General features: G+C 35.7%; 1 protein-coding gene across 2 annotated transcripts in view; it reads right to left on the bottom strand.

Annotated features, from left to right (window-relative positions):
• Window positions 1-2,477: 2,477 nt before the first annotated feature.
• The window catches only part of POLN (DNA polymerase nu), an 88,992-nt gene continuing 71,167 nt past the window's right edge, over window positions 2,478-20,302 (bottom strand). For both annotated transcript variants that reach the window (XM_015625076.1, XM_015625073.1), the window contains 3 exons: window positions 15,328-15,395; window positions 6,561-6,622; window positions 2,478-3,646 (listed from right to left, as the gene is read on the bottom strand). In XM_015625076.1, the coding sequence (XP_015480562.1) occupies window positions 3,584-3,646; window positions 6,561-6,622; window positions 15,328-15,395 (193 nt within the window). In that variant the 3' untranslated portion in view covers window positions 2,478-3,583. The remainder of the gene's footprint in view (window positions 3,647-6,560; window positions 6,623-15,327; window positions 15,396-20,302) is intronic.

The following is a 20,302-nucleotide window of genomic DNA, read 5'->3' as shown; positions in this document are numbered from 1 at the left end:
CTGGTTTGTCTTCCACCCAGGTGATTGCTGTTGTCCAACTGAGGAATGACATTGGACCAAAATTCAGGTTGGATGGGACCTCAGGAGGTCTCCAGTCCAACCACCTGCTCAAGGTAGGGTGAGCTATGAGGTCAAAAACAGATTACTCAGGGATTTGTGCAGTCTGGTCTTAAAATGGTGAAGCAAGAAAAGATGTTTCAGGCCACTGAGAATATATATCAAGAAACTATAATAGAATCTTAAACATGTTCTTTGGCCTCCTTTTTAAATCAGATTAAAAAATAAATGAGAGGAACAGGTTTTGTTGACTCACAAAAAATGAAATTAGTTTATTATAAGGGTCTTTTTCTTAATCATTAACATGAACAAAACTATGTCCTGGGTAATCTAGCAGATTCAATCCCTTAATCTACTCTTCATTTTCAAAAACTCACACTTTTTTCCCCTCCTCATGTTTAAAATGTACTACTCACATAAAATCTGAGGCTAGTGTTTGAGCTGTGGTTATTATCAAGTTGGACCAGCAATGAAGATTAAAGTCCTGCTATCCCACAGTTGTACATGGACATTACAAGATTTGCAAGCAGGGAAGAACTGATCACACCATCCCATGCAAACACCAGCAAATAGCTGAGCTGTTCAATTTCCCACAGACACTGAGTTGAAGTATTTTGAAATAGTGCTCTTTCCTCACTACTTCACATGGCAAACAAAGAGATTTACAAATGATCTAAAGGAAGATTCAGGCCATCAAAGACATGTCTAAAATTAAACCCAGACACAAATCAGTTCAAAAGGGTGTTACTACTGGGTTCAGAGAATCAATTAATGAAACTCCTGCTCACAAAGGATATCTGGAACAAAGTACAACCAGCCATTTCCCTCTGCCCATCTATTCTGTGATTTCCCATGCTCATTGATCAGTACTTTTGTAAGGTTCTGCAATTCAAACAAAACATTTTGTTTGTTGACCTCCCAGTACTTCTTTTTAGCTTGTGAGGAAAAGGGAATCATATTAGAGATTGAGAGCTTTAAGGATGGAAAAGTGCTCCTATGATTGCTCCTGCTCAAACCTAATCATGTTTTAAAGTCTCTTCCATGCATAACCAAAATAACCTGACAAGGTGGTTATTTATTAAAATAAGGGTCTTCAGTTCACTGGTGTGAAATTATTGTGCCACCCAAAGGAATTCAAGGCAGTCATCAAATCCTGAATATTTTCACTTATATTTATTTGGAAGGAAATCTGTGGTCAGGACTGGCCTGCTTCCTATAATGGCTCTTTAGATTCAGACCTTGACTACGGTTTGAGAAAACTGCACTGCCCAGATTTTATGATTATACATAGATCAGCACACAAGCGTGGTAAAACTGATGCCTTGTCCAGAGGATCTCCTTGGGAAATGAATTGCAAACGCTACTCTTCCTCAAGTGGAGAAAGCTTCTCAGATTTTTTACTGGAGAATCTGGAGCACTGGGGTGATATCCCAAGTTCATTGTATGTATCCTGCAACTTGAGGGGACACAAACTTCACCAAGTCTCAAGACTTGGTCAGCAACAATCCTCCAAAATTATGCCAGTTTGCCTTTTGCCCTCATACAAAGAATGAGCCCTTGGACATGTGTGATAAAGTGGTGTTTTATTGCTTGGCCTTCTTCCTTCTGTTAGCTGATTCTTTGGGAATTTAAAACCCCAAAGAAACTGTGACACAAGGAGAATAAAATATTAACTTTGCCTGCTTGTATGACAACCTACACAGAGTGCACATCTGGGGAACTACAACTGACAATCTTTTGTGAAGGGCCGTGTTTGAAAATTTGTATGGTGACCTCTGCATTTCTGTAGCTTCACATTTGAGCAGATGTCAATTCACACCAGTGGATTGAGGTTCTTTTTGATCTTAAGCATGTTTTTGTTTTTTGTTAGGCTGAAGGGTATTCCTAGTGCTGTTTGGGCTTGAAAAAATACACCATCCATCTATTTGTAAAGTATGCAGCCTAAAAAAAAATACATAAGGTGGAAATCAGCTGAGAATGTAACCAAAAAATTATTATTTCCTCCATATAGTAGGAAGATTAGCAATGTAGCCTTAGAGAAACAGGGTTTAGTTAGTAGAGGGTTCCCAAAACCAGCAGATCTTCAAGAGGAGTAAAAGAGATGAGACAGTAGAACGTTTCACACTTATTCAATGTCACTGCAAACACAGAGGGCTTGAAAATAGCAAAAAGCAGAAGTAAACTTGTGCAACCTCCTCTCTGCTGGAGAAGTGGGATCAGGGCCCCTGCTCACAGGACCTGGCATGGTGTCACAGCCATGCAGGCTGGATCCCCCCACCAAAAAGCAGACCCCAATTAATAAGCAAAATGTTCTGACATTGCTTACATGATCAATGCCAGTTTTATAAGAATCAATTTTTAGAAACTACTGACTCACGTCAGCTGACAGGTTATGTATGATTAATGAGCAACATAAGAAAACAATGTATAATAGTTTAATGGCTTTAAGTGCAAAGTAAAATTATTTAATTATACAAATTAAAAATGCTGGAAAGTCTTTACAATCATACAGTTCTAGAATTTAAATTGTATTACTGTGATAATTTGATGTCTAATGCTGAAACATACTGAACAACTCTTCAAAGTTTTGTGCTTGACTTCAACTTCTGAATAATCAGTAGACTTCAAGGCCAATTTCATATTCCACAAGCTCAGAGACAGAATGTGTAAAACAGTAATGTTACAAATCAAATCTCATCTGAAGAATAAATTCTACAGAAAAACAAATTATTTATAAAAAATCCAAACATTGAAGTAAAAGCCTGAATCTCAAAAAGGATAAGGCTGAATCCTAAAATTTATCTAAACAATATTTATCATTGTATCAGTAGTAAAAATAATAAATTAGGAAAAGTGTAATACTTTATCTAAAGTATGCTAAGGCCATGGTACAAGCTCAGTTGGAAATTAATTGAATGGACAACAATCTCTTTATTTTTAATATATTTAGGCTTAAAGTTTTGTTTAACAGTTTTGCTCCAAAATTCTAGATAAAAATTAAGTTCATTAACTCTATTTATAAGTCTGAGGAATGGGACATTTAATATGTGATGAACACCAAGCAGCTATATTCTACTCACATAATACAAAATAAGCTGCACACAACAGTTAAGCATCTGAGACAGTTCAAATACTGGCAGCTCATAAGTATTTTTACACAAGCACTTCACAAAATATTTAACATTAAAGTCTAAACATCTGTGTAACTCAAATATATTTGTGATGCTCCCAAAGGGTTAATACTGTCTTGTTTCATTTCGTACATGTAGTAATTTAGCTGTGAACAAAAGCAGCTCCCCGCTGGATACCTTGGCTAAAGGGAACACAATGAACTGGTAAAAACCAGTTTTATCTCACTGCTGTTGCCTAGGGCTACAGACAAAATGAAGTAAAAAAATTCACATGCAGAGTATTAGGTGCTTATGAAAGATCCAGCAGCGCTGTTGCCTAGTGATTCAGCGAGGAATCAGCACAGGCCAATGAGGTGTTTGGGTACTGAATAACATCCCCAATGACTGCTTTACATCTACTGCAATTCTGTCATACACCCCCATGATTTCCCAGTGGTGAGAATCACTTTCAAGGGAACCTGTCAGGAAAAAAAATAAAAATTTAAACAAATAAACACATCACATACAGCAAGATTACTATTTTTGCTTTTCCTTTTGGATGTGATACTGCTCTAGATTACACGCCTATCCAATGTGAAATGTTCTTCATTTCTATTAATATTCAATTATTGCTACAATTCTGATAAAAATACCTTAACAATTTAAACTAACCTTTAGTTTTCAAATTGCAAATACATGTTACTGAATTGCAAGGAATACACTAAAGCAAAATTAATCTTGTGCTTTTAAAAGAGCTACAAATTATGATTTTGATGTTTATCTCAGCAACTTTGTCAGCAATGCATAATGATACTAGGGTTTTTTTACCCCTTGTTTTTCAAATTCTGGGGTATTTTTATTGTTGCTTTGGTTTGATTTCAGTTTGTTTTGCAGTTCCTGGTGCTCTTGTACACAGTAGATTTGTTGACATGAAAGCTGCCTCATTAGCATGGACTATATTTTGAAAAAAAAAAGCTACTTCAAAGATAAAGCACCCTTTACCTCAAAGAAGAAAAAGAGATCTCTAGACATTAAGACTGTATGTGTGCTCTACTTTAGTGACATTTTATCTCCATATTAAAAAATACTATTCATATTAACAGAGCACATAATACATATTTAGCTGAAATAAGTCTGCTGAAGGAGAGCAGGAGCATTTCACAAAAATCTTTTCATCTTCAACATCTCTAATCCTAAAAGACATTTTCTTACTGTATAGAAGGGTAAACAACATGAACAAAAAAAACAGACTTTATTTTTAAAGATCACTCTCAATTTATTCTCTGAGATCAAACTTTGTGTTTTCTATCTGGCCTCTGCCATTGATCTCTTTTTGAGGCTTCAGAGGAAGGTGAAGTATCTTCATGACGGATGTAGTCTAACATGCTGCACGACCAAAAGTATGTCAGGACTCCTACAGTAATTTGCTTAGGAAAAAAAGCCCAAACAAGGGTAATGAAATGTGTATCTCTAAATACTTCTACTGTCTTCTAAAAAGTCCTAATCCTTGAAAGCCCCAGAGAGCTCCTTGTTTTCCAAGTATGTGTTTCTTTTCACCTATTAAGGCATAGTTGGTGTTTATATGGAGAATTACTGTTCTCATGGGAATGACATATTGAATCCATCTGTTTAATGCACTGGGATGGTTTTGTCAGTGTGTGACAGTAAAACACCTTGGACAGAGGTGAATAACAAGGTATGTCCCATTTCTCCACAGGACATTGAAACCTTCTGCCACTTAAGGTTAGTCTGATAAATGTAACACTAAAATGATATTCCACCCCTGTAACTATGAACAATCTTAGTAACCATGTAAACATTTGTCTTTCTTAGAAACCTATTACAGTGCTCATATTTATTTCATGACCATGACTTCCTCAGACAAAGCATGAACATTGTTAACTCTGAAAAAGGCAACAAATAATCTCCTCAAACTATCCAGAAAGTACTATAGTGTTGCTATTCACTTTCTATGCCACCAATAATACCATATTTGATTATTTTTAAGAACCTTATACAGCATGAACGCCAGATACATTCATGCTGTACATTGTACATGGTGCCAAATACAGTAATTTGAAATATTTAAATGTCATATACCTTGAAAAACACTCTGGCTTTTTCTTTTCTTTTTTTTTTTTTCCCCCAAGGAATTTGTAACAAAAGAAGAAAGGCAAACACAGGTGTACAATGTAAGCAACCTACAGAAATGTGGTATGCAAAGCTTGGGAGTATCAATCCAAGAAATTTATAATCCCAGTGTGGCTAAGAAGTCTCACTGGACCATATTTAGTAAACAGGAATGTAAAAGCTTACAGGGTTAAGTGAACAGTGAGAAGGGAAATCAGTATGGGAAGCAGGAGTAATTTAGATCTCGGATACCCTTCATTATCCTTTCTCAATTTTTGCAGGAAGGATGGGGTCCCTAAGGACTCATAAAGGGTCTTGGAACTGCAAGACCTCCAGAGAAAGCCTCACAAAGTGGCTGGAATGCTGCAATAGATATAGAAGATCTGGAGAAAGGAATACAAGACAAATTTTCAAGTAGTTTTCTTTTTCAGCTGCTTCCATTAGTGCAAGTCTGTATGTTGCAACCATTTCTGAAATAATTAGAATAAAGCTGTTTCTGTCCCTGAATCTTGTTGAGTACTACTGCTGAGAGAGTGGCCTGGCAACACCAAGAACTCCATTTGTCAGGAAAATGGAAACTCTTGGGCTTTTGCTCACTGAAGTTTAGGGATTCCCAGGAGCTTTAGTCTTTTACCAAGCAACAAAAGCTGAGCAGTCAGCTACAGTGATAGGTACCAGGTTTGTAGAGAGAAAAACATAATTATTTTATAACATAATTACAATTAGGTCCAATACATAGATAGCTGTGTAGTTATTTACTCACTTTTTACAGATGTTGGTCTGGTAGATTATGTCTTCTACCTTTAGCAATGACCAGTGATTTTGTCTGCTTTGTGTGTTAGGCTTCCACACAGAAATGTTAAATAGACCCATTTTCTAAGTGAAAATTACTGAAGAAAGACCTTTTGCAATATTTTTCAGCAGTAACAAATGCCAGGCACATCTAGAAAGTCTATTAAAGGGACATATTTCTCACTCTACCACACCTAACAGAAGTTTTGTGGAAATGAATGAAATAGATTTTTGAATTACCATATGCATTGCTACGGCAATCTCACTTTCCAAGAGGGAGTATACTTCTTTCAGTTATTTTCCTTAGGAACTTCTATAGTAATTTGAAAAAGCAATTACCACAAATATGAACATGAAATGATTGAAGTGAAAAGCAAAATAGTTGTTTCTAGATTCTTAATATAATGACAATAATGATGTACAAAGCTAAGTATGCCTGAGAAAGAAATGGAAATTCAAAATTGTCCCTACCTTCAGTGGTACTTCCAAGGCTGTGGTTTGCTGCAGGGACTCCATTGTTCTTTTTACCAGTGCTGTAAGGTAAATTTGAAAACCCACAGATTTATTTCCCATGTTAGAATTGTTTTATATCTATAAATATAAAATTTGTTTTCATATTCTGCTACATAATAGCTGCATTTCTGCATAAAAAAATTACCATTTACAACTTTCTCAGATTACTTTAATGTGATATTTTATCTCTTGTGAGCAGTTTCTTTCTTAAAATTGAATTTTAGGGTAAAATTTGCAGAATTATTTAATTTATATACCACATAAATAAAGAAGTACAGCACAACTATATTTCATATAGAAGTATATAGAGCATGTGTGAGTGCTCAGTTTTCAACTTCACTACTCATAACTGTTTGATGATATTTTATATATTTTAATTTTATTATGCAGTCATAAAACTCACTTAAAAAAAAGAAGCTAAAAAAAAAGCCCACAAGAATCTGAACTTTTAAAAATATTTTATTCTTCAAAGTACAAAGACCAGAGCTAAATTTTTTTAAAAAATCATCCCTGTGGGATAGTGGAGCTATCAGGACTCTAAACAATTAATTCATGTAAGTTAACAACCCATCATGCTGTAAGACTTTGCTCACTATTACAGTGCAAATGCATCTATAATTATTCAAAATCAATCAGATTTGCCATCACTGGTCCTGCTAATTAGTGTTTTGCTTGACAAAGATTGCTGCTTCAACACATACTGTTCTAATAAAAATCAAAGAGGGATTCAATGGATCAACATATTTTAAAAAGGAAGACATTTTTGGCTAGTGAAAGTGAAGCAGGAATACCAGGTGGCCCCAGAACCTGCACTGCTCTGACAGGATGGATGACTAAATAATGTATGTTGTCATGTGCCTCACAGACCTGAGAAAGAGCAGGGTTTGTGATATGAGCTGGTAACTGCTAGAGTGAAACACACATGATTACTAAGCAGCTTCCTTTGAAGTTATCCCTTGCTGCACATCACAGCTCTTTGGCAGCTGAGGTTAGAGGCAAAGGAGTGACAAAAACTCCACCAAGGTGTGGATGTTGTTGCTGTGGCTGCTGCCAAAACCTTTTCTAATGATGCCAGCAATGAAGAGCAGTCTGTAATGTTTGGTGTCATGTCACTGACACTGAGGTTGGCCTGATAATGATGAGGATAGCCAGCTTCTGCCTGAACAGTGCTCAGACCATGCTGGCTCACTCAGATTTGTGCACTAATGAGCTGTCATTAGCTTTTTCATGAAGTCCAAATTATGCAGTAACTCAAAGTATCAGCAGATCAAGTGCCAGAGCTGAGGAAACCAAGACATTTGTTGACACATCTACATACAGCTACACCTGTAAACTTGGTTCATGTCAGATTTGAGGTAGTTCATGGTCCAGTGTGGGACAGAGCAACATTTTTGGAGTGTAGAAACAAACATTGCAATCCACAGATTGTGAAAGGAGAAGTGCTGGCCTAAATAATTACTCATTTGTAATCCAGTCCAAGTCAACATGGCTATTAATAGAGAAGTGTTGGACTGCCTCTGTCTTGAGAAACCCACTCTGAATTTCAACAAGCTGTCAGCTCCAGGAGGCCAGCAATGCAGCAGATGCTGGGGCACCCCAGCCAGGTGGGATGCCTTCAGAAGGCTCAGTGTGTTGCCACTCAGTCTGGGGTAAACATTTTTTCCAAGCTACGACTGCACAAAACTTTTGACAGGATAACACTTGAATTCAGTACTTCTCAATCAGAATCACTCAGCTCTGTATGTTCCACCAGACACTTAAGAAGGGCACACTCATGTCTGTCCAGTTTAACATTTTTTGTGTTGTTAGATAAATAAACAGCAATAGAGCATTTGGGCAAAGAGAGTAATAGGTCTTCTTGACAAAATGAGCTCCAACAGACAGTAAAATATGGAGCATGAGTCAGCAGCATCACTTCCTGGGCTGAAATATGTGAGTGATACAACAAAGGTTGCTGCCTACCTATGTATTGAGTTAGACCCATTTTCCCCAAGTTGTCTAGATCTCTGAATCTGTCCCATTTAGCTGTTATCCCTAAAAGGGGATTCATGATGGCAGCAATGACTGCAACAGCTTTCTCTGTTGGTTCACACACTTTTTGCTCTAAGGCATCTGGCACAATCAGAATTCTACTGCATTCTTAAATGCTCTTAATTTTAAAATGTACAGATTAAAGTGGCCACATCAGTGAACAAACCTAATAGTTCCTCATTCACTTTAACAACCATTAAAAACCTTCCATGTGTTTGCTTCATTTTCTTCCTTTTTTTTTCCTGTCAGTTCAGCTCCCTGTTCTCTTTCTCATGTCACACTGACTTCTTCTCTACCCAGAGTTTAGTAAAGCCATTCATTTCAAGCAATCTGAAGTTGTTGTGCCTGCATTTCAGCCTTTTGAAACCACTCCTTTGCAAATATCAAGAAAAAGCAGCTGGACTGCCATTCCTGTTCAGTGGTCTGCTAGGACTGTAAACAGTGAATAAGGAAGCATTTAAACTACATTACAGCTTTTGCACAAAAATAAATAGGTATAGTGGCTGAATACACTTAGGCTGGAAATTTAAAGTTCTAGATTTTGGAGACAATATTCTGGAATAGTCCTTAGTGGGAATAATTTTTCATATAAAGGTGATACTTTATAAAAGAGACAATATGGCATGGGGCATGTAATCACAGAAGAGGTCCCCTTTAGTCCCGTGCACATAATATCCAATTCTCCCACTATTTTCTCAAATCTCCCTGAAAATTTCCCTCTTTCTCAAGGCTCAGAATAAATAATCAGACATACTCAATTATGTCTTTTTTATCTCATATGTATTTTAGGGTGTAGTCAGTAAAAACAGAACTACAGAGTTTAAATAGATGTCTCTATCATTCTTAATATTTTTTGCTTCTTTTCTAAGATTTAGACTTGAGACTTTGGGGATAATGATTATTTCTGCTCAGTCAAGAATCTAGTATATCTGGGGCACATAAATTATTAATTTTAAGATGTTCCTTTACAGCCAGTCATATACTGCAATGGCATCTGTAAAATGCTGTTCTCCCAATCTTTGCAGTTATTTCTCAAAACCCATAGTCAGCAATTAGGAGAGTTGTTGATTATACTCATCTTGAAATACTTGTAAGTGCTAAGTATGCACAAAAAATATTATGTATAAAAAATGGTGACAGCAAAGTGAAAAGATTATACAAAAAATTAAATTTTAACATATGTTTTAACATATATTAGATTTTCTTGACACTGAGCAGAATCACTATGCTTATTGAAAGGGCTGTGAATAGGAACAAAGATAAGACACGCATGCCTGCTGTGGAACAAAAGCTTATTTGTCCCTATCGAACTGCAGACATTTTTCAAGTGCACTCACCTATGAAATTATGACTCCAGAAACATGTCAAAGCTGGCCAGACATATGATCTATGGAACAGGGATTTTTGCAAATTGAAAGCTATCTAGAGGCATCTTTAGTTTATGCACCAGTGTTTTTCAAGTTAGAAAACAGAAGCTCAGAGGACAGAAAATGTCACTAACTTGTGATGACCAGTTCATTCTTTTGTTCTTCTGTTACTGCAACCCCCTTTTGAATATATCCACATTTTTATGCAGCTGCCTCAGTACCCAGTAAGCATAAAATTGTAGCAGAATAAAGTGAAATTTCATGCAATTTGTATGTGAGCCAAAAATGTGTAGTGGCAGATGCTAAAAAAAAGTCTAAGATACTGTTCTTTAGGTAGCAAGTGATCTTAATACCAACATAAATAGGTTTAATTTATATTGACTGTTTGGTTTTTTGTGGCATTTTTGTTTGTTTGGTTTTTTTTGGTTTTTTTTTTGTGAGTGAGTGTTTTTTTGTGAGGTGGGCAGGTTTTTTGTTGTTTTTTTGTTTGTTTGTTTTGACTGGTCATTTCAGTGTACTTAAATTTCAGGTAAGTACTTCATCTGAAATACTTTATACCTGGTAAAATATTAGAAAAATTGCTTCAAGCTCTACATTGTACATGTACCAAAAATAAGAACAGATGCAGAAATTCTTTAATTCTATCAGTACTGAATAATTATAAATGAGTTCTAAAAAAAACCTTTAAAAATTACTCTAATGCACTGTGATATTGAACACAAAGCACTGCAATACATATATTTCTACAAAAAGATATTATTTCAAGTACCGAGTATCTTTCATTTAATTATCACTAATGGAAGCAATCAAGCAGACAGAAAGGCATGGAAGAATCCACAGTAATTGCCACTGGCAAAGTTCACCTTTCAAACCCACCAGCTATTTATGGAACACACATTAGAAGCCAGATTCTACAGCTGTAACTACAGGTATCCCTGTATTGTAAAAAAAAAAAAAAATTTGCATTTCTTCACCACAAAGTGTATTCTGCCTTTTAGCTGTAATGTATTCAGCATCATCCAAGGGCAAAGAGGCATTTCAAACATAACATGCAGCACCAGTGTCAGAAACAGTCCCACAAAATGAAAAATTGGGTTCTGCCATTCCTAAATACTCTTCCAGAGTCTCTACACAGACTCCCAGTCTGATCTGGGGACAGACTGTCTACCTGATTACACAGACTCGAGGACTCAGAGATGCTGAGCCTTCTTGGATCCAAGAACCCAGATTTTGGCATCCCCATAATATCATCTGCCTTTCTGCTTCCTGGGCTGTTGGAGAGCTCAAGATGTGAGGAAGCCAGACAGGCAAGCTGGCCAGAAACCAGGCAGATTATTGATGGTAAAGCTGAGAGCCTTCTGCCCAAGCCAAACCAATTTCTGCCAAATGTTTTGATTTTAACTTCCCAAGCACCCTCTAATAGGAAATTAGGATTTTAAAAAGCTCTTTTGCTGTCATGTTCTTGCCCTAAACAGAGAATTGAGGGAAATAGTATGCCATATCTTTGATGAAAATTGCACCATTCAGAGTAGTATGTGCTTCATTGTATTTAAAAGTATGTCAAAGCTTGGGCAGTCAAAACCTTGTTATAAATAAATGATGTTCTGCCTTGTCCATTCAGAGTGAGCCATATGTGTACTACAGAACTGTAGGCAATGTATTCTTTTTGAAGAAGGTATTCTTCCAAAATGCAGATAAGAGCTTGTACCTCATGCAGTACTTTGTGCAGAAGTAGATCTAAAAAAACCCACTTCTTTGTTTGCCTCTTGTTTATTAGATTCAAAAGATTCCAAATCATCTGTGCATTATCAGATGCACTATAATTAGGATTTCTGTATATTGAAAAGTCCTGAAAATTCTTATTGGAGCATATGAAGTCCTAAACAAGACAAAAGAAAGTGCCAGTATTACAATTCTGTGTGGCAATTTTCAGCCGCCATTTAGGAGAGTCTTAGAAGGAAAAGTTTTAGTGTCATGAAGCAATTCAAAAGAGACTCTCCCATTAGGGGAACAGTGCTGAGAAGGCTTATATTCTGTACTATAATCTACTGAAATAATACTATTTACCTTTATGTTCTTTATTTATAAATCTTAAAAATACTTTAAGTTTCAATTCCATTCTACAAACAAGAAAAAGGAGATGTATATTTGTTGTCGCTTTCCTGGAAAAGTAGATAAGAAACATGACTGGAATCAGAATGCATACATGCTGAATAGTAGGCCAGTACTTCTTGGATCACATTAAGTGCAGGAGAATAACACAGCACTGAAGTGTAATCCATTAAAACCCTCAAACACTGCCCTTTAGCTTCAAGTCCACGTCTTTCCCTTTACTGAGCTTTGTGACTGTACAACTGAGATTTCTCTCTGGATCATTAAACTCCAGACTGGAAACTGCAAGTCAGCAGATTCTGTAATTTAAAGTTTCTGAATGGACAAAAGCTCATTAGATATGTAAAGACAAAGCTGACAGCTAAAGAATATTGGCAAATAAAAGTAAGAAGAGTAAGGATTTTTAAAAAGGGTGAAAAAAACTTTAGGTAAAGAGATGAAAACCATATTTGGACTTTAAAAGTGCTTCAGTGAATTAGGAGCATGCATCCTACTGACAATTCTTTGGTTTAATGCTCAGACATCTAATCTGTTACCTCACTTAGCAGCTTCTGAAATAATTGGAAAAGATTAGGAGAAAAGAGTGTTCCTATTTAGTTTCATCTGAAAGGAATCTAGGTCAACTGTTCTCAGGCTGCTCTGTGATGTGAACTGAAACCGTTCACACCATGGACTGGGACAATAGGGATATCTGCTTCAGCACTTACTTCTGACTGGAAGTGAGATGCCAGTGCAGATACACCCTTTTTCTGCCTATTCAGATCAAACAAAATCCTCATTAATGACCGGAAGAATCGCTTGCTTTGGACTCTTCTAAGACACCACAGATTAGTTCTTCTAACAATAGCAGAACTATTTGCAAAAAAACAGTCAGGGAGGTTGAAAGGAACCTTTGGAGGTTACCTGGTCGAGCCCTGCTGCTCAGAGGGGCCACCTCGAGATGGTTGCCCAGGACCTTGTCCAGATGGCTTTTTTACATCTCCAAGGACGGAGACTCCACAACCTCTCAGGGCAACTTGTGCCAGTGCTCACTCTCAGAGTAAAACAATGCTCCTGTTTAGTGATCTTCAGAGAGAACCTTCTATGTTTCAGTTTGTGCCCATTGTCTCTGGTAACTGGGCATCACCACTTCCTCTATGCCCACTCCCTCAAGATATATATATGAGTAGGATCCTCTGAGCCTTCTCTTCTCCAGGCTGAACAGTCCCAGGTCTCTTAACCTGCCTTCATAGAACAGATGCTCCCGTCCCTTCATCATCTTTGTCACCCTTTGTTGCACTTGCTTTACTCTTGTACTGGGGAGCCCAGAACCAGATGCATTACTCCAAGTAAGGCTCTCCCAGTGATGAATAAAGAGGAAGGAAATCAGTGTCTCAGCTGGTCTTTTGTGTCAAGAACAAGACAAGTTATCACTCTTCTGTTCTTTGGAGAGTATATCTGAAAGTTCCTGTCATGCAGAATTTTCTTTTTTTTCGACTCTTAGGGCAAAGTAGAGACAAATTGAAAACTCAATCTTCAATCAGCAGAATGAAACAAACTTCCATCTTGAACACTCAAGTTTGGCAGCCTATGCTAAGTGCAATGACAATTTCCAAGGTATCTCAGACCTCTAGGCTGCCCAGGTCCATGTTCTAAAGGTCATCTTAGCAACTTCAATTATAGGGTGATAACTTTGAAGCATAACAAAGAATTTACAGGTATATTTGTTCTGCACCCTGCAGCTAGACCTGGAGATCAGCAAACTAATTACTGTGCACTGCATAATCTAAACTTGAGTATTTGAACTGCATTTTTGTTGCATTTTCAGAAAAAAGCCTCCAGTCATCATGTTTCCATAGAGGGATAATGTATTACTATTATTCATTTGATAGCTAGAGGTTTTTTCTGTTATACTTGAAAAGTACTGATTTTTCCAAATTTGCTACAAATTCAGAGTAGTAATGAAGATCCGAATTTTACCCAGTGAGGGCAGAATCTATGTTTTTCTATATGTATAATCAATCATGAATCATTTTTATCTTTTGGATATAATAGCTCTATACTTTATGCAAATTGATGCAAAATAAGATAATAAAAATCCTTCTATGCTGTCCTACAGATGTCTTTCAATACACTACACTTCCTAACTCTGAAACGATGTCACTTTTAGGCATTGCCTTTTCTGAACAGATATTGCAATCTCCAATAAATTGTATCATGGTTTTTAAAATTTAAATCAGATTCTAACTCCTGTATTTAGAGGTCAAATGTTAATATATTAACTTAATTCATTACAATGCCCTGAATATACTGAGCTGAAATATTTCCCAGGTAGTTTGTTTAGATTAGATAGAATTTTAATGCTCTCATTTTGAACTAATACTCACAAGAGAGATCAGTGATGAAATGAGATTAATATAGCAAATTGCACTGTTCAAATGAACGCAGCATAGGAAGGTGAAATTAATTTTTTATTAAATGCTTGTGTTACAATGGAAGATATTTCTTGTATTGGTTCATTTAAAATATTTGTGACATTACCCTAATTGGTTTAGATAAACATATTGCTGAGCTTCAAACTAGACAAAATTTTGTGAATAAACACTTGGTGCCTACAGAAATAAATCCACTACTTACTGGAGAAGAGACCCAACAGTCTGCTATGTCCCCTTGCTTGCTAAATTTGTAGCAGATGCTGAGACAAACTCTGGCTTAGGGAATAATGTCTGGAAGTAAGCCAGATAGGAGGATAGAAACATAGGCATGAACTTTTACTAACCTTAACCTTGAGAATGCCATCATAAAGGTTTCTTAATATAAAAAAGCTGTAAACTAACCTAGAAATTACAGTACGGTATAATCTTACATGAGGAATTGAATAGTTCTTTATGTAACAGCCTCTAATCTAAAGTACTTCAAACTGGTATATTTCCTTCTAAAACCTCAGAGGAAATATTTACTTTTACAGGATTCACACAGTGAATGATGAAATCTTGACAAAAAAACCCAAATACAAATAATCATGATGATAAATTCCAAATGAGTATATCATGTTTTATCTACATAAGAGCCAGTGGTGAAAACATTCAGAAAAATCTGCTTAGTGTACATTTTCGTAATTGTGAGAATCAATGTGTTTCTTCTCACTATATCAGTTTTTTATTCTCTGAGAAATCACAGGATATAGAGAGTAAATATGGGTTGGGGAGGAAAAGAGCAAGAGAGATTGTATTTACCTGAGAATTCCTGGATTTGAGAATCTTCTACTTCAAAAAACAATTCATCATGGATCTGGGCAATTAACCTGAAAAATTTCAAAGACATCAGATAACATAATCAAAAATTTTAACAGTGCTTTCCATTCATGGATAAGGTAAAGTGGAAGTAAACATCCAAAGGAAATTGAAAAATCATTAAAGGACTTAAGAATTGTCTCTCCCTATATTCTGGAAATATAAAGGCCATGGTTGTAAACCCATATTGTGCTTACCAGCCTACAAATGTCATTCAGGGATTTGATGACGTGACAAAGTATTACTTAAAACCAACATAATTTGTAGGAAAATGCAAGAAATTATAGTGACAGACTATGTTTTTGTTAATATAGCTTGTTTTTCTGAATTGGATATAAAAAAGAAATTCTTCCTCATGAGAGTGGTGAGGCACTAGAAGTGGTTGCCCAGAGAAGTTGTGGGTACCCCATCTTTGACAGTGTTCAAAGCCAGGTTGGATGGAGCTTGGAGCAACCTGGTCTAGTGGGAGGTGTCCCTGTCCATGGCAGGGGGTTGAACAATGTGGTCTTTACAGTCCCTTCCAACCCAAACCATTCTGTGATTCCATGATTTAAATTAAATGTCACTTGTAGACTTTTCTTAGTACCTTTTTTTAATAATAGCAGTTATTCAAGTAAATAATTCTTTACAAATGGCTGAAACACCAATATGGTTATGACTTATAACTTTTCACAGCTTCTTAAGATAGTTTCACGCTGCCTTAAATTACAATGTGACATTGACTAACAGTGTGGTGAGCTCTAATAATAGATCTTAAATTATTAGTCACTTACAACACAGTCAGAAGCAGAGTGAAACAGATTAACATATTTCTAATAGGAAATTAGGACACAGGACACAAAAAAGAAATAGATTAAAAGACCAGGATCATCTATAGCAAGAGAATACAGTTACATGAAAAGTTGTAATTTCCAATTCAAGTAAATTAATTAAAGTGAGAGTGTCCTCATAACCATTGAAATGACATGCAAAAGGTATAAATCAGAATAGTGAATATTAAAGATGAATAAACAGTCAGTCAATGGAGTAAGTGAAAATAATTCCATTTATTAAACCAATTCAATTAAAACATGATAGACTGATTATTGTTTGCTCCAGAGTAGTGTCTCATGCCTTCAGTCAGGATTAGAGCATCATATATTCGGAATATTTGGTAAGGAAATGCCTTCTCTTAGAAGAACTTACAATAGACATAAAAACTTCATCATAAATTTATCAGGATTTAGGAATGAAAGAATAGGATTTTCAAAACCTCTCAGCATTGTAACAACAGATCACCTCACCTCCACGCTAAAACGGGGAGTAGGATTGGACCAGAATTAAGTGCTACTTTATGTATGTCTGAAAACCTGTGGAAGCAATGTAAATTAACTGAAATTTTCTCTCTGGGAAGCAAAATAGACTTGATATAACTCTACATGTTCCAGTTCACCTACTGAATGCAGCTCCTTTAGCTTTGCTCTCCATCATGGCTAAAGGATCCTGTTTCTCATTCACGTCTTCCTGAACAGCACAGCTCATCAGCTCAGTTGCATTGCCAAGTTAACTCAGGACCTGCACAGAGCTGCAGAGTTACATCTGCCCCATCTTACACATCTAGTGGTTAATTTGAAGTTCAGGACCATGTCTGCTAAATACAGAACTAGAAGTTAGCATTGCTGGTTCTCTGTCTAGCTCTGCTAAGCTCCTAACCAATGCCTTCAGTTAGCAAATGGGAATAATATTTCTGAGATCTAAGAAATCAGTATTTTAATACACTTCTATTTTCAAATGAAAGATATTACAGAAGACTTAATTAACACTAAACATGATTTCCTAGACTGATGCCAAGAAGTGAAATAGTACACACTGTTTCCTCCTTAATGTTCATCAAACAAGATAGATATTTTTTGATGATGTTTTATCTTTTTTTCTTACGCGTTTCACAGCAATTAATCAGTTCTGGTCTTACAGTACAAGGCCACCTATATTTTTTCAGGCTTGCTTAAGTAATAACACTTGCATGAAATATGCTGTTCCACAGAAGGAAACATTCAATTTGACATCAATAAAGATGAAAGAAAAAAATCAAAGCAATTTGTACATTCAAAATTTACAGCTTTCACCATTCCCCTGCATGCACCCACACAGCCATTGCATACTCTGAGTGAAAGAAATTTGAAAAAGCCTCTATACTTTTGCTTAATAGTGTAATTGAATCCTCTTCACTTTGAAGGAATATTGCAGTAGCAAGCTCCTCTCATTATCTTGTGCTAAAAGGTATGGCCAACTGGATTAGAAACTGCAAACCAAGCAGAGACTAGTATGTTTTTAATTCTACAGATTATAAGAATGCCTTTGACTTAGAAACTAGTATTTTATTAACTATGTTTTTGCCTGATGGAAAACTAGGCATCGCTTTTGATGAGTACACATATGATTTCCTTCACTGAGAAACATGACTTGCATCTGAACATGCCAGTGGTGTGGAACTAGAAATAGTGCTACAGCCTGACCCTTCAAATGCAGAAATATTTCTGTGACTCCCAGTGGCTTTTGGATTCCCACATGGCTTTTGACACCACTTAAGGGTGCACAGCATACAATGGCCATACAATATCTTAAACTATTGTGCTGCACTATAGAATTTTTAAAAGAAAATATTTTTCATTTTCTTAATACTACATTGATGATTCTTCCAGTTTCCTATAAAGCAACACAAACACTAAATTCTCAGGCCTCCAATGGATCTTCCCTGCTATTACTACTATATTATAATCATATTAATTAATTATATATGCCAAAACTAATTAAACTGTTCTCAAAATATTTTTTTTTCATAGTATTCTGTTTATGAAGCCTTATTGTTAGAGCATACTTTTGTTTAGTACCAGGCCAGTAGTCTAATAAAAGAATTAATGAGGATTTTTGTTTGTTACTGGAAATCAATCATTCCAGGTCTGGACTCCTCTGTTTTAAAGTACAGAATTGCAAGGTTTTCCATGACTACTTCAAACACCTAGAAATAATTACACTATTGAACTGACCTCAACAAAACAGCTGTTACCTTATTAGCGAGCAACTGTATATTTCTTATCATTAAAGGAAACCACCTTCTGTCTAAACTCAAAAAAAGAGCACTGTGGCATGACAAGCTGCAGGGTCCAGTGTAGTATATATTCACTAGAAGAGGCCAGTGTAGGAGAGGGGAAAAAAAGACAAGACTGTCACAGTAGTCTTCATCAGAAGGAGGTTTTAACAGTGACATGCAGTGCTTCAGGAAGCAGGAATGTGCCAAGAGATGCTCAAACTAATTAAATTCATACTTCTACAGACAAGGGACTAAGGCTGATTCTGACCTAGATGTTCTGAACTCACACTTGGAAAACCCCAGCTGCCTATTGACTTTGTGGGGGGTGCCACCACCCAAAAGAGCAACCTGAAGTTAGACAGAGATTAACCCTCTGTACATTTTTGTGATACATTTTTTGAATCACCAGGGAAATTTTTACTGCTGTTAACAACACATCCAAAGCATAACATGGTTTCGCTTTCCAGAGTGATGTGTAGGAAGATAATATAAAATATAAAACACCAACAGTTTAGTGGTGGACTTGCAGTGCCAGGTTAACAGCTGGACTCAATGACCTTAGAGGTATTTTCCAACCTAACTGATTCTATGATTCTCTATTACATCGAGCTGCCTGTTTTAAGAATTTGAATAGAAAATAAATTAAAAATGAGGTTTCAAACCAGGGAACTGGAAAAGCTTTAAGAAAGAGGGTTTGATCATCATGCATAACATGGGAGGACTCAATGATCTTAAAGGTCTTTTCCAGCATTACAGATACTATAATTCTGTAAGGAATCAAGGGCACCTTTTTCTGACCAAAAGCCCAGACTAAAGTTTGAGATAGTTCCTGTTGGACACTCCTACATCTTCAGAAAAAAATGGTGCAGGACAAGGTCACAGGTCTGATTCTGAACTAGAGCACTCCAGTCTAAAATTTCCTCAACAAATGACATATTTTATTTCTAACTTGAAGATACACTGAGAATTAAATAATATCTGAAGAGATTTCCTAAAGCAAAAGGATTGTCTTTGGAGAAGAAGTAAAGAAGATGAATTATTTGAAATACATCATAACTTAATGGTTTGAGTAAAAATTCTAGTGGGAAAACCCTATAATACATCTTGAGAATTTAAAACAATGTTAGTAGTTAAGTATTTATATAGAAGAAAAAAATATAAACATTAAAGAGTTACTACAAGTACATCACTTAAAATAGGGCATTAATTATCACTTGGTAGCATAATAAACTTTGAAGTACTTTTTAACAATATTATCTAAAATATTTACTACAATATCTTTAAAATATTTCTCATTTTCTGTTCCCACAAGGTTTTCATCTTATTTAAAAAAGCACTATGTCTCTGACCACTGAAATGAAGGTGTCAGATTTTATATCCCAAATATTAATATCCTTGTATCTCATTCTATGTTATTCCCCTTTTTTAATATAATCAAATCAATCAATAAAATAATAATCCAATGAGTAACACCACATTTTTTTGTTTTGAATTTGAAACCAACAAACATCTAATGGAAGACTTCACAGATATGGGAGTACACAGTTAAAAACTTTGTACATAAAGTTTAAAAATAAACCCAAAAAGCATAAAAACTGTAAAGTAGTTAAGAAAAAAAAAAAAAAAAAAAGAAAAAAACAAAAAATATTAAAAAAACACAAAAACAAAAAAATAAAAAAAAAAAAAAAAAAACCAAGCAAAAAAAAAAAAAAAAAAAAAAAAAAAGATGCATCATGTTTAAAAAAAAAAAAAAAAATCACTTGAAAAATTGACACATTCACTCTTAATACATTAATATTTAATAAAATATTGATTTAAAAGGCACGTGATGAAACACTTTGCCAGAAA

This window comes from Parus major, chromosome 4 (genome assembly GCF_001522545.3).
Source record: "Parus major isolate Abel chromosome 4, Parus_major1.1, whole genome shotgun sequence".
NCBI lineage: Eukaryota > Metazoa > Chordata > Aves > Passeriformes > Paridae > Parus > Parus major.
This window is presented reverse-complemented; position numbering and strand designations above follow the sequence as displayed.